The sequence below is a fragment of the Chrysemys picta genome, chromosome 4, assembly GCF_011386835.1.
Source record: "Chrysemys picta bellii isolate R12L10 chromosome 4, ASM1138683v2, whole genome shotgun sequence".
Classification (NCBI taxonomy): Eukaryota; Metazoa; Chordata; order Testudines; family Emydidae; genus Chrysemys; species Chrysemys picta.
The window spans coordinates 122534064-122549639 of record NC_088794.1 but is presented as its reverse complement, the minus strand read 5'-3'; the positions used below and the strand labels follow the sequence as shown (position 1 = coordinate 122549639).

The 15576-nt window shown below is 44.4% G+C and overlaps 1 protein-coding gene and 1 long non-coding RNA gene across 6 annotated transcripts in view; one reads left to right on the top strand and one right to left on the bottom strand.

The window, feature by feature from the left end:
• The window catches only part of EML5 (EMAP like 5), a 303917-nt gene that overhangs the window by 184409 nt on the left and 103932 nt on the right, over positions 1–15576 (top strand). For all 5 annotated transcript variants that reach the window (XM_042858583.2, XM_042858582.2, XM_065593492.1 and 2 more), the window contains 4 exons: positions 1695–1836; positions 10765–10917; positions 13513–13644; positions 14248–14336. In XM_042858583.2, the coding sequence (XP_042714517.2) occupies positions 1695–1836; positions 10765–10917; positions 13513–13644; positions 14248–14336 (516 nt within the window). The remainder of the gene's footprint in view (positions 1–1694; positions 1837–10764; positions 10918–13512; positions 13645–14247; positions 14337–15576) is intronic.
• Positions 5556–15205, bottom strand: LOC135983185 (uncharacterized). The gene is made up of 3 exons (XR_010600724.1): positions 15132–15205; positions 10559–10628; positions 5556–5694 (listed from the first exon to the last, which is right to left on the bottom strand). It is a non-coding gene; the product is annotated as an uncharacterized LOC135983185 (long non-coding RNA).

Genomic DNA, 15576 nt, shown 5'->3' with positions numbered 1-15576 from the left:
AGGGGCCTTCAGTGGCTCTGCTGCTGGATATGGTCCCGGCAGTGCGGAGCTCCTGCGGCCTTTCTCCAGGAGTTACCAGCATAAGACTGCTCCTTTGCTCAGTCCGCACTGACTGAGCTGAGTTGCTTCCTTTGGAGCTCTGCCTCCGCTGTGAGCAAGCCCAGCAGCTGCGGCTGAGTTGGGCCTTCAGGACCCAGAGCTGCTCGATAACCCTTGGTTCCCTGGTGTGGGGTCAAGATACCCCATCATAATTACCCATATATTCTCCCCCCCCCACACTTCCTTCCTAGAATCCAGTGGGCTTTGCAAGTTTCTATCATAAGTATATTATTATACTTCAAACAGAAGTAACATAAAATAATAAACATTCTATTAATGAAGTCTGAAAACGATTTTAAATTCAGAGATTTTAAGCCGGAAGAGACCATTATGATAATCTAGTTTGACCTTTTGCAAAACACAGGCCCTAGAATTTCACCCAGTAATCCTGCATCATGTCCATAATTTCTGGTTGAACTAGAGCAGTGGTTTTCAACCTGTGGTCTGTGGACCCTTGGGGGTCTGCATACTATGTCTAAGATTCCAAAGGGGTCCGCACCTCCATTTGAAATTTTTTAGAGGTCCGCAAATGAATAAAGGTTGAAAACCACTGAACTAGAACATATATTTTAGAAAGACATCTACTGTTGATTTAAAGACTTTAAATGATGGCAAATCCACTACATCCCTTTGGTAAGTTGTTCCAATGGTTAATTACCTCACTGTTTAAAACATAGTGCCTTATTTCCAGTTTGAATGGGGTGTAGCTTCAGCTCCCAGCCATTGGATCTTGTTATGGCTTTGCTAGATTGAAGAGCCCCAGTACAATCAGATATCTTCTCCCTATGTAGATACCTGTAAACCATGATAAGTCATTTGTTAGCCTTCTCTTTCATATCCTAAACAGGCTGAGCTTCCTAAGTCTCTGATTGTAACATGAGTTTTCCAGATCTTGATCATTCTTGTGGCTTTGTTCTTTTCTGTTCATATATACGTAAGATGCATATTTAATCCATGTGTATGAAGAGCTATTACAGCCAACAATGCATGAACAACAGATTTTTAACTACACACACACCCCACACAATCCTGAATCAAAAGCGATATCTGTCTATATATCTCTCTATATCTCTTTTGAGTCAGGCTTGGCTATGCTAATATTTTGTTTATTGTATATTTTTATCTTAAGCACAAACTTAAAATAATGCATGTTTATTTTGAAGGATTATAAAAGGAAGTTTATGAATACTTTTTACAAATTGGGCTTTTTCTTAGTAATAGAATGCACATTTATGGCCAGACTGAATTCCTAACTCAAATTGGGTCATAATTATTCACATGAATAGTCCAGTGACAATTTGGCCCTTCATTGTTAGGTTAACAAAAAGATTCTAAAATTAGATAATTTAGTGAATCAAATCATTAGGTCAGTTTTATCAAATATAATTTACTTTAATTTTATATTAAAATTAAAAGGCTTCTAAGTAAAATGTAAGATATTCTGTGCTGATTACTGAACCAAGAGTGTTTTCATTAGGAAGTTTTCTTTATCATCCAACAAAGATTTCCACATTCTCAATATAGCTTTGTAGCTTCCTTGTATATTTTTTCAGTTTTGGAAATAAAATTAGCTGATTTTTTTTTTTTTTTAACAGGGTCACATGGAAGGGGAAGTTTGGGGTCTAGCCACCCATCCTCATTTACCTATTTGTGCCACTGTAAGTGATGACAAAACCTTAAGAATATGGGATCTATCTCCTAGCCATTGTATGTTAGCTGTTCGCAAATTGAAAAAGGGTAAGATGTTAGTATGAAAAGAGATTGTAATTGAACTAAGTTAACACAAATTAGCATACTAAATCTTGCAAAGACAAAATGTGAAAATATAAAGTTTTCTCTAGTTCAAACAATTTCTGTTTGAAGACATTACTGAGTCAACAGATAAAAGCTGCAAGAAATATTTAAATGTCATAGTGTTTCATAAGATTTAATTAAAAGCCAGAAATTTAAAATAAAGGATGAAGCCCCAGCATTAAACCCACTACTTTTTATCTACTATTGGAGGCATTTTTAAACAATGGTTGATTTTATGTATCGTATATATACTATGAAATTTTAGCTCATGGGTATTTTCAGATGAAATCACAGCATTGATGCTGAAGGTCCTTTTTTGTTGTTATTTACATGATGTTATATAATTTTGTGAGGATTTTTTGTTTTGGATTAAAACTGGGGAGATGATCTGCCAGGAAGTATATGTAAGCTGACAGAAAATATCATGATAGCTCTCTGAAAGATGGTTATTACTATCATCAATTATTATTATTAAGAAGAAGAAAATTCCTAATTAATTATATTGTAGAAGTACCCAAACACCCTAATCTGGAGAGGGGCTCCAATGTCCTAGACACTGTGGAAGACATAATATTTGCCTAGAAGAGTTTATAATCTAATTTAACACAAGATGCAATAAGTGAGGGTAATAAACAATAGGAGGGAAGTACAGGGAGAATATGGTTAACAACATAAAGGAGGATCGGTATAGTAGTATTACAGACTAGTTCAGGGAGGTTGTTGCATATGTAAGGGATGTTGTGGCAGAAGGAATGAAGACTTGTGGCAAAACCAGACAAGCAGCTAGAGCAAGGAAGGGGAGGATGATACAATAACAGACAAGTAGGGACAGGCAGCGCTGTAGGATTTTAAAGGTGGGAGCAAGAAGTTTGAATTTGATACAGCAGAAGAGGGGAGTGATGTGGGAAGAATAGGCAAGACTGATAGTCTTAGCAACTATTTATTGAATAGATGGTGTGTGGGTTTCAACAAGGCCAGTGAGGAAGAAGTTGTCATAGTCAAAACCCATAGGGATGAGGGCCCCGTTGAGTTTTGTGTGTGTGAACAGAGAAAAAAGTCTTGATTATAGGTGGAGATGGTAGTGAATCCTATAGTTAAGGTTGCCATTATAAGACTGTTTTCAATTGCGTATAACTTTCCCAAAGTTTAACTGTTAGGCTGACATTTTCCCTGCCAGGTGTATGCCTCAGGCTGAATTTGTTTTGTAAAGATTCATCAAAAATGATTCTTGTGTTTCCTAGAACATGGTAGAAAAATACATTGTTTTACTCATGTTAAAAAACTTAGTGTTTCCTTGAGAAGCTGCAGCACCTCTGTGCTTTAAAATAGGCACATGAAATTTAGCAGGAGTGTTGCCTTTGTGTCAGGATGTCTCCTTCCTGTAAAAATCCATCGACACTTGGCAGAGTAACAAACTTCTGAAAATTACAGTTTGCACATGCTGAGTAGATATTGGTTAATGTTTAGCAACTAAATTCTCTGAAGATTATGCCTGTACTGGGTGCGCTCCACTTCAGGGCTGCAGGAGCTGAGTAGATGTGCCCTTGCAAGTACTCCTCCCAGCCAGTAGGGACACTGTAGTGCCAGGCATCAGAAGTGAGATCATGCCCCTAGTATGACAAATGAGAAGGAATCAGCTGGGAATGCAAAGGGGTGAGGGATGGAGTGGGAGAGGCAGGCTGTGGCCTGTGGAAATGGGAAGAGATAGGCTGCGAGAGTGAGAAGTAGGGAGGGAAGGCAGAGTCAGGCTGCAGAGGAGAGGAGGAGGGTCTGTGGGGACAGAGACTGGCTGTAGGAGGGAGGAATAGGAACTAGTTAGAGAGATATGCTGCTGGTGGCGGAATAGGTACAGAGTGGGGACAAGAAACAGGCTACTGGAAGTTAATACTATAGAATTATAGTATAGTTAATACTATAGGACCGTTGGCCTCAGGGACATATTGGCTTAGGGTGACCAGATCACACAGGTGAAATATTGGGATGTGGGGGGGGAGGGGGCAGAGCTCGAAGGTAGGTCGGGACGCGGGACAAATAAGCAAATATCGGGACAGTCCCATTAAAATCAGGACGTCTGGTCACCCTATGCTGGCTGCCGCTTCCCGCAGCTTCCATTGGCTGGGAACGGCGAACTGTGGTCACTGGGAGCTGCGGGGGGCCGTGCCTGCGGATGGTGAACAAACAAAATGTCTCATGGCCTGCCTGTGGATTACCCTGATGGGCCCCATGCTGAAGGTTGCAGACCCCTGGTTTAGTGTATATGGTCTTTTGCAAGTTGTGGCACTGTATATAGCTAGTATATATAGTTCTTATAATCAAAGGACTTTTCACCCCAGAGTCCGGGCATGCTCTGGTCCCCAGGCTTCATGCCTTGTGCCAAATCTGTGCCAGTGAGTGACCCGCATTCGAGTTGTTTAAAGAGTTTTGGGGAAACTAACTTTAAGGACAAATGCAAAATCTGTCAAGACTTCAGACCCTGCACGAAGAAGGACTGGGACATCAGACTGAAGGCTATCCTAATGAAAGCCACCCTCAAACCTGTCTCCTGGCACTAAGCTCTTCCCAGCACCATTCTCCAGATTCTGAAGAGGAGCCCTATGTACTGAGAAAAGCCCACCATCGGTTCCCAGCCTACACCCCACCAAGCTTTACTGCCGGTCCTCAGGTGGGTGCCTGGCTAGTGGGTCACTGGCTGATGTAGTGCCCCTACTGGAACCCCTGGGAGTTTCCCCTGGTACCAGGGCCTGACTCCCACTTCTCCTACATGGTGGCCTCTTGGAGGCAGGCTACTGCTCCTTCCTGCTCAGCATCAGATCCAGACTCCAGCACTGACCCAGGTACCAAAGCCCAGTGGGTATAGTCGAGGCAGAAGGAGAGTAAGGAGTCCCTCCTCCGATGAAAGCCTCCCCCTCAAACTCCCCAGATGAAGCTGTTGCAGGTGCCAGCAGACTATTTCCCCAGGATGAAGTCAGGATCTTCTGAAGTGGGTCACTTCAAACTTGGTCTTGGAGATCAAGGAGCTCAAAGACATCACACAGCCTTATTGGATACAGTTGCTGCAGCCAGGATATCAAGGTAGCCCTGCCCATCAATAAGGCAATGATGGGATCAGACAAAGCCCTATGGCAGATTCCTTCTTCTCTGGCCCCCACTTCAAAAAGGGCAGAGAAGCATCTATTATGTGCCAGCAAGCAGCTTCTCAACTATTTGTACTCACACCCTCCCCCAGGGTCCCTGGTGGTGTCGGAAGTGAACAAAAGGGACAGGCAGGGCCAGTCAAATGCTACTCCAAAATAAAAGGATGCTAAGAAACTGGACCTTTTTGGAAGAAAAGTTTATTCCACATGTAGCCTCCAGCTGTGTATTGCCAATCAGCAGGCTCTTTTGGGGAAGATACAATTTTAATCTATGGGACTGCCTGACTAAGTTCAAAGACTCCCTGCCTCAAGAGGCAAGGCAGGAGTTTGCAGTCCTTCTAGAGGAGGGTAAGAATATGGCTAAGACCTCTCTCCAGGCGGCTTTGGATGCTGCCGACTCAGCGGTCCAGACAGCCTCTGTGGTCACCATGAGGTGCTGTTCCTGGCTCCAGACCTCTGTCCTTCTCCAGGAAGTCCAACAGTCTATCCAGGACCTCCCATTTGAAGGCTCCTCTCTTTTCTCGGGACAGATGGACATGAGACTTCATGGACTGAAAGACTCAAAGGCCACACTATGATCCTTGGGCCTGTATGCTCTATCTACCTCTAGAAAACACATCAGGCCCCAGCAGCCTCCTTAGTTCTCAGGACCTCCAAGACAGGAGCCCTACAAGAGAAGAGCAGAGGTTTTAAGCGGCGCCAACCACCCCGTCTACCTTAGCTTCTCAGTTAGGGCCCCAGAGATACTCCAGCGAGCCCAAGCAGGCCTTTTGAAGGTGCGCCAGAGGGCGCTGTACCAGTTGCCATTTCAGATCTGTCCCTCTTTCATTTTTCGACCATCTGTCGCTCTTCAGCCCAGTTTGGGCATCCATAACAGACTGATGGGTCCTGAGCACAGTGACAGTCCAATATACCCTTCAGTTTTTATACAACCCTCCCTCCTGCTGCCCATCCCTGTCCCTCTTCAGGAACCCTTCTCATGAGCAGCTGCTTGTCCAAGAGGTGCAATCCCTCCTACATATGGGGGCTGTGGAGGAAGTTTCTCAGGATTTGAGAGAGAAGGGGTTTTATGCCCGATATTTTCTAATCCCAAAGGCAAAAGGGGGGCTCTGGCCCATCCTGGACCTGCATCACCTCAAGAGATCAAGGAAACTGAGGTTTTGCATGGTCTTCCTGGGTTCCATCATTCCCTCCCTGGATGCAGGAGATTGATACGCCACCTTCAACTTAAAGGATGCATACTTTCACATTTCTATCTTCTGTGGCCATGGAAGATTTCAGGTTTGTAGTGGGTTATTGCCATTACCAATTCACTACCCTTTCCTTTGGCCTATCAGCAGCCCCCAGGGTTTTTACAAAGTGTATGGCAGTTGTAGCAACCTTCCTTAGGCAGCGAGGCATTCAGGTTTACCCATACCTCAACAACTGGCTGATCCAAGGTTGGTTGCAGACTCAAGTGTAAGACAGCATCAGCACAGTCTGAACCATGTTTAGGGCGCTGGACCTGCTGATAAACAAGCAAGTCAACAATTCTCCCATTTCAGAAATAGAATTTACTGGGGCTGTGCTCGACTTGACCCAGGCCAGTACCCTCTTGACAGAGGCTCGATTCCAGACAATGGCAAACCTGATATGAACAAAGGTCGTGGCCCACCCAATCATGACAGCTCAAGTGTGCCTCAAGCTACTGGGTCACATGGTGGCTTGCACTTATGTGGTTCAAGATGCAAGACTGCACCCCAGTCCCCTACAGATGTGGCTAGTGTCAGTATACTCCCCAAGTATCACAAACTCAGTCTTAGGATTCTTCCCCCAGTCCTTGCCTCCCTGAGCTAGTGGAAGGAGCTAAAGTCAATAACTATGGGAGTGCCGTTTGTGGCCCCACAGCCATCAGTATCTTTAATCTTGGATGTGTCAGACCTAGGGTGGGGAGTCCATCACAACAACAACCTCAGGGCCTCTGGTCCCAAGAAGAACACTCCCTGCACGTAAATGTCAGGGAGCTCAGAGCGGTGTGCCTGGCTTGCTAAGTGTTTCTTCTCTGGGTCTCAGACAAGGTGGTTCAAGTTCTGACAGACAATACAGCAGCCATGTTCTATATCAAGAAGCAAGGAGGGGTCCAATCCTCCACCCTTTTGTCAGGAAGCTCTTGCTGTGTGGGGACTTTTGTGCAAGACACTCCATTCATCTCACCACCTGGGAGCCTGGAACATGTTGGCAGATCACCTCAGCAAGTCCTCTTCCTCCTCTCACCACAAGTGGTCTCTTCACCCAGAGGTTGTCAGTGTCATCTTCTCCCCAGGTGGACCACCAGGCAGAACAGGAAATGCCATCAGTCCTATTCACTGCGTGGGCAGAGCCTGGGCTCCCTCTCTGATGCCTTCCTGCTCTCATGGGCAGACCACCTATTGTATGCCTTCCACTGATCCCCTTGGTTCATAAGGTTCTCCTAAAAATCAAACAGGACAAGGCAAGGGCTATCCTGATAGAACTGGCATGGCCATGCCAGCATTGGTTCGGGACACTTCGGGACCTCAGTGGCAGCTCCACTTGTGCTCCCACTCCGCCCGGACTTGATTTCACAAGACCATGGCCGGTTGCTTCACCCAAACCTCACCTCCCTGCACCTAACTACATGGATGCTGCATGGCTGAACCCTGAAGAAAAGGCATGCTCGGAAGAGGTTTGACAGCTCTTGTGAGGTAGAAAGCCTTCCACTAGGGGTGCATACTTGGCCAAGTGGAAATGTTTCACTTGTTGGGCCTTTGAACAGGATCTTTCTCCATCTGGATCCTCTCTTCACTCTATCCTTGATTATTTGCTCAACCTAAAGCAGCAAGGTCTGGCACTCATCTATTATGGTTCATCTGGCAGCCATCTGAGCCTTCCACTTCCTCCCCCCAGTGAATGGCAGATTGGTGTTCAAGCCATTAGCATCATGCTCCCTACTACTTCTCTCCTGGAAGGTAGCCTTCCCGATGGCAATTACTTTGGCCAGAAGGGTCTCTGAGATCAGGGCCCTTATGTCAGAGCCACCTGTTCTTCCAGGACAACTTTGCCCCCATCTCGTCTTTCTGTCAAAGGTGGTGCCTTTGGTCATTTTTCTACCTGTCTTCTTCCCAAAAACCTCACAAAAGCTCTGAGGAACAATAGCTTTATACATTGGACATTAGGCAAGTCTTCATCTTTTATATTGAGAGAACTAAGCCCTTCTGCAAATCTATGCAACTCTTTGTAGCAATAGCGAAAAAGTTGAAAGGGCTACAGCTGTGTCAACCCAAAGACTTCATCCTGAATAACTGCCTGTATTAGGGCTTGCTATGAACAGGCGAACATCCAGCCTCCAGCCATCGTGACTGCTCATTGCACAAGAGCCTGGGCTTCATCAGCAGCCTTCCTTGCCCAGGTATCAATCCAGGACATCTGCAGAGCTGCAACCTGGTCATTGTTTCATACCTACGCATCCCAATGTACCATCACCCAATAGGCCTGTGATGGGTGGGGAGACCTTGTCCAGTGCCGGGTGAGTTCATCCCATCCTTTGAGCTGGCCTCTGTCTCTAGGCCGTGAGATCTAAGGGCTGAAGTCCATAGAGTTGCCCTGACCTGCAGGGCTCTATGGCCCAATGGCCAGAGTCTATGTAATCGCCCTGATCCCTAGCAGCCAGAGTCCATAGAGCTAGTCCAGGTTTGCAGGGCAGTAATGCCTAATGGCCAGAATCCATAGATACACCCTGGGTTTGCCGGGCAGCAAGGCCTAACAGTCAGAGTCAATAGAGATACCCAAGGTTCGCAGGGCAATAAGGCCTGGTGGCCAGAGTTAATAGAGTTGTCCTCTGGGTGGGGGATGTATGGCCTAGCGACAGGAGTCAATAGAGTTACCCTCCAGGCAGTAAGGCCTGGTTGCCAAAGTCAATAGAGATACCCCAGGTTCGTGTCACAGGGCAGTCAGCGTCAGTAGAGTTGCACTCTGGGCAGGGCTGTATGACCTAGTGGCTGGAGTCAATAGAGTTGTCCTCTAGGTGGGGCTGTATGGCCTAACAGCCACTTGGGGTCTGTGGGCTGTCACCCTGGGAGAGTGGGTGGTGGTCAGGTAGGGAGACCCAGACCCTCCCTGTTCCACTGGATCCCAGCCCAGGGCCCTGTCAGTGTCAATTGTGTCTGCCACTGGGTCAGCAGGGATCTGTTCACAATACGCTGACCATCATTGGGTGACTGGCTAGTCCCCACCCAGTGTTCCTACCGTGTTACTCCTGGTGGCGGTCTGCATGTCTTCGGGGTCTCTGGGTTCCTCAGCCAGTGCAACTTCCTGTAGCTCAGACCTCCCTTGGGTGTCCACAGGTAGCTGGGCATCTGCTTGGGCCTCAGCATCTCTGACTTCCGTGTTCTGGAGCTCCAGTGGTTCCTGGGCAGCAGCTGGCAAGGAGTGTCCTTCCTCTCTGGTGGAGAACCCAGACTGAGCTGGGCTGCCCCTTCTTATAGTGGTGTTACACCTGGAGCATGCCCAGTAGGGATGCGGGGGGCGTGGCTTCCTCTGCCCAGAGTGGGGAGTTAACCCTTCCCAATCCAGTGCGGAATGAGTTCACCCCATCAAAAGGCCCAAGAAGATGCCAGTTTTGGGAAAGCAGTTTTGCAGTCAGCACATCCATGAACTCCAAGCCCACCTCCTGGGGTACTGCTTATGAATCATCTAGCATGGAATGGACATGAGCAAGAACTTGAAGAAAAAATGGTTACTAACCTTTCAAAACTGTTCAAGAGGTGTTGCTCATGTCCATTCCATGACCCACCTTCTTACTCCTCTGTTGGAGTTACCAGCATGGAGGAACTGAGAGGGTGCATGGCTGGTGGCGTTCCTTATACCAGCGTATACAAACGCATCTCCAGAGGGCACTAGAGCCGACCCAACAGATACTAAGGGAAAAATCTCTGGCATCAGTGCACGTGGTGCACACACACTGGGCATGGAATGGACATGAGCGACAAAGCTAGAAGAACAGTTCAAAAGAAGCAAAAAAGGAAGAATCCAGATTTGATGCAGAGGAAGTGATGGGAAAGGAAGAATATTTTAGCTGCTGAATTCTGTACAGGCAGAAGTGGTGGGGTCCAGAGAGGAAAAGATCAGGCCAGATGCAGTAGTCCAGGAAAGAGAACTCTGACATACACCAGGGTTTGAGCAGTGAAATTAGAGGAAGAGGAGCACATTTTAGAAATGTTAGAAGAAGATTCTGTGAAATCTGAAGAGAAGGAAAGAAAGGGCTAAGTATATAGTGTTCAGCATTATGCTGCATAGTCAAACTGCACATGGACAGATGAAAATATACTGTAACTGATGGCATATGAAGAACCTTGCTATACACTTGGTATGAGGAGAGCATATTGTAGCAAACAACTGGCACCAATTGCTATTGTGGTGAGCAACATAGAAATATGTAAAACAATATTCATCTTTACCCTGATCACTAATGTAAAATAAATATTGATAATATCAGTAAAAAAAATCAAATTATACAAATAAATATGAAGTTGTACCTCTGCTTATCCGTAACAGAATCTGTGTACTTTCATGGAAGTGGGTCTGTATTATCTCTTTGAATTCTTCCTGGGGGAAAAAAAAAAAGTGTGGTTTACATAGACTGCAGGAGTAATCTTTCCTAACTTTTGGACAAATAGGTAAGCCAGAAATTGAGAATATTTAATGAAAGAATAAGTAAATAGCTCCTGTGTGTCTCTTCCAGGGGGCAGATGTTGCTGCTTTTCTCCTGATGGAAAGGCATTGGGTGTAGGTCTGAATGATGGAAGTTTCTTGATGGTGAATGCAGACACTCTGGAGGATTTAGTCTCCTTCCACCACAGGAAGGATGTTATTTCAGAGATTAGATTTTCTCCTGGTGAGTGATCCATTAAAGTGATAATTATCAAAGCCAACTTGATTGAACTTCATATCTGTGGTAAATTATAAGCATGCATACTGGGATTTTTGGTTTCTTCACTGAACACACTTGTGTTTCTCCATAATTGTATCAAATCAATTGTTAGAATGTTTTAAAGAAAGGTCACTTTTCAGATCTAAAACCTTGATAATGTTCCTGTCTTTATGCACTCTATGGAAATTTGAAAGAAACAAATGGACATAAATCTTATTCTTCATCTCTTGTGGACCTTCTGGATCGCCTTCAAAAGAACGGGAAAATGAAAATTTGTTCTCCTGTTTTATATCTATCATTGTTTAGTAAATGGAATTAATATTATCATTTGATGTTGCTTGGATACATTATCACACTTTGGAGGCTAAGGGCAGGATTATCAGAAGAGCTCAGCTCATATTTAGATACATAAATGTAATGACTAGATTTTCAGGTGATTAGCTCCTATTGCAAATAATGAGAACTGCTAAGTGTTGTGAGCTCTGGAAAATCTGGCAACTTGTATTAGTTAGAGGTCACTACAGGACAGTCTCTGTGTGACATTTTACACTATGTATCTTCATGAAACTTTACTCATAGCTAAAGAGAGCAATTAATGCTTTAGGGTCAGATTTTTGAAAGTGCTCAGCACCCCTGATTGGGGTCAGCTTTTTGGAAGAGCTCAGCTCCCATTTAGGAACCCAAATGTATAGCCCCAGGCATTAACACCTCAGTGGAAGCAGTCTTGTTACCTATAGACAAAGTTTGATGCAGATACATGGTGCAAAATATCACACAAATTCTTCCCTGCTGTTACCTCAACCTTAATATTACACATGCCTTCCTCTGTGAAGGAAAGAATGGTTGGATTTTCAAGTTTTCACTTCTGATTGTTCCTTAAAGATACAGGGGTTGTCTGTGTCAGACTATGGGAATGTTTAGCCTTACAACCAGGTGTAGAGTGCAAACACTGCACACCCAGCTGGGAGGAGTATAACTAGCGGTGTATACCAGTGGCTCTCAACCTTTCCAGACTACTGTACCTCTTTCAGGAGTCTGATTTGTCTTGCGTACCTCAAGTTTCACCTCACTTAAACTACTTGCGAAATCAGACAAAAATACAAGTGTCACAGCACAGTGTTAGTATATAGGCCTGTTTCTTAGCCTGGGATAGAATTTTGAATTTGATTTTTGATACTAATGTGTGAACAAAGAACAAAGACACTTTGTTTACTTCTGCCTAAAGAGATGGCGTTTATAGCACAATGAGGTGAGATAAGGAAGAGAGTTAAAGTGTTGCTGGGTATGATGGGAGTTTAATATATGAGCATACACTTGAAGACTGCCTCGACTCCTATATCAAGGCAAGGCCAAGCAACCAGTCAGGAGGGGCAAGATGGGATGAGGGGGAAAAGCATAAAAAAAAAAATACTAAAAAAACAGAGAAAAGGTGACACTGGCTGAAACATAACCTCACTGCTTACCCCCTCCCATGGGGTACAAAAGAGGTGGTACCAAAGCCCTCAGACTCAAGACCCTCCAAAATGGAACACGACCATAAATTGTAAGGGGTGGGACCAAGGGCGTGCACTACAGGTATAATTATGCCTGCTAAGAAAGGGCAGGGGAAGAAGGAAAGTTCTACGGTGTACAGAGCTATGGATATGCTTGTTAGATTAACCCCAATAAACATCACTTTGCCTGCACTTTGGACTATGGTCTTCTGCTTTCTGTCTGCTTGACAAGAACCAAGCAAGGGGGAGGAAAGCCCTAATGCACTATTACTGAAAAATTGCTTATGTTCTCATTTTTATCATAAAATTATAAAATAAATCAATTGTAATATAAAGATTGTACATCTATGTACTATACTCTGAAATGTAACAGTATAAACAAGCCATTGTCTGTATGAAATTTTAATTTGTAGTGACATTGCTAGTGCTTTTTATATAGCCTGTTGTAAAACTAGGCAAATATCTAAATGAGTTGATGTAACCGCTGGGAGACTTCTGCGTATCCCATGGGGTACGCGAACCCCTGGTTGAGAACCACTGGTGTAGACAGTGAGGCACTGATTGGGTGAGTAAAGTAGAGTGCATGCCTGAACCCCAAGATATATATACCCTACACATGTGCTCTACATGCCCAAGCAGTGCCTCTCTGGGGCCCTGTCTACACTGCTCTTTTTAGCAGCGTAGTGTCTTATTGCCTCCTCCTTGCCAGAACCTTTCTTCACCACATTGAAAGGCTCCAGCAGTGGGGAGCATCTGGAGCCTTTCACTGCCACATATAGTTATGCACTGCAGTGAGTGTAGATGCAGCCTGCCTTTTCCTGCCACATGTAGCTACACATACCCTACATGCCACCACAAGTGTAGACAAGGTCTATGACATTTTTGGTTATTTTGTGATATAGATGCTAATCTGTCAGGGGTTGGTTGTGGATCACCACATCTATTTCAGAAAGAGCTGGAAATTGAATTTAACTGAGATCCAAAAAGTCAAAGGGTAATAGCTTATCCACTAAGGTTTAAAACACTGAAGTGATTGAAAAATGTCTTATGTTCCAATTTATTTTAGGTGCTGGAAAATACTTAGCAGTGGCATCATGTGACAGCTTTGTAGACATCTACAATGTAATGAGCAGTAAGCGAGTAGGAATCTGCAAGGGCTCCTCCAGTTACATAACACACATGGACTGGGACATCAGAGGCAAGTAATAATTTGTGGATATAAATGACAACTGCAAAATTAGATTATAGGTAAAGTTTTCAAGAGAGCCTAAATCCTATTTTCAAAAGTGATTTAAGCATGTAGGAGCCTAAATTTCATTGGAAGTCAAAGGGTAATATTCTCTGTTAACCTAAACATGCAGATTATGCTTTATTTTATCTGGTACACCCAGAATGTGAATTTATGATGCCAATGGCAGATTCATTCCCTCAGTTAAGGATGCTGATGTTATGTGGGTAAAAATACCTAATTTAGACACCTATAAAGAAGGCAATTTAATGAAGTAAGATAAAAGTTCTATCTAGATTCTTATATGTCTTACATGTAATGTATTGTTTGATTTCTACTTTCTGAGCAATGTACTGTTGCATATCTTTTCCAAGAAAAGAAATCCTTGCTTTGTCTCACACATGGAAGAATAACTTTTTTTCCTCAAGTAGTACTGAATACTAAATGCATGATTAATTTAAAAAATGAATTAAGTGGAAATTAACAGAAAATTTCCAAATTCACATTTGTTCAGTGAAGTTGAATTTCCAAATTGGTGTTAATATACTGGTATGTAATTTATATATTTTACAGGGAAGCTTTTACAAGTCAACACTGGTGCTAAAGAGCAGCTGTTCTTTGAAGCTCCTCGTGGGAAAAGACAGACAATTCCCAGTTTGGAGGTAGGGAAGTAACGCAGTTGAAAACCTGAAGAACTACAGTATAAACTACATCTAGGAGAAAACATCTGTTAGTTATTTGCTGTTCTTTGTTGTCCTTTAATTGTACAGAATATTTTTGTGAACTTTTCATCTAAATAATATCATCCCAGAATGCACACTTACACAAGGGATGTCTTATCCTCCTCCTCATATAAATTAGACATGTATCTAACTATTTGGAAAACAGTATGTATTGTGACAAAGTTCCAAGCCTGTATTGATGGATCCCACACTTCTGGGCAGATTCAGTGGCCTCAAACTCAATAAGGCCCCAATGTGATCTCTCTTTCTCAGTGTAGTGGCAAGAGTCACAGCCTATTCAATTACTTTCACCACCAGCCAATGCAGGAGTTGGGAAGGGGGAATACCCCACAGTCTCTGTTAGGATGACAAGACAGTAAATGTGAAAAATCAGGACAGGGGATGGGGGAGTAATAGGAGCCTATGTAAGAAAAAGACCCAAAAATCAGGACTGTCCCTATAAAATCAGGACATCTAGCCACCCTAATCTCTATTGCTCTGTAGCACTCAGTAGGCACAGTTCAGTCTCCTGCCTAGACTGAGTCTGCTTCCCTTCTCTAGAGGATCTCTGTAGAGTAGGAAGGCAGGGGGAACCCAGGCCCACCCTCTACTCTGGGTTCCAACCCAGTGACCTTAATGGTGGCAGCTGTTGGCAGCTTTCCCTTCACCACTGATGCTGCCTTGATTCCCTGGGCCACTTCCCCCATGGTCCCCTTCTCCTAGCTTTACCCTTACCTCAAGGTTCAGCAATGCTTCCTCTCCTCCAACTCCTTTCACCTCAGCTCTCCAGAGGGCACTGGAAGGAGAGCTTTTAAACAGTATAAGTGGGACCTTGATTGGTTCCAGCTGTCTCTATTAGCCTAACAGCCTTAATAGGTTAATTGGCATCAGGTGTCTTAATTGGTCTGGAGTAGCCTTTGTTTGGCTATCCAGGGGACCTGCTCGTTCAGAAGACTGATCTGTCTGCCTTCCAGTCCTTTAAGACCATCCCACTGGCCGGTTGCCCCGCTTGCTGCTGTGGGGAGGACCCTGCTGGTATGACCTCAGAGGGGAGTGTAAGGCTCCACTTTTTCCACCATTTTTGGGGCCTCCCCTAGCTGGGTTGCTGCTGCCCTTGCTACTGCTTTTGGAGAGCCTGGTTACTGCTGCTGAAGCTGGGGAGGGAGTGGAGGAGGCCCTG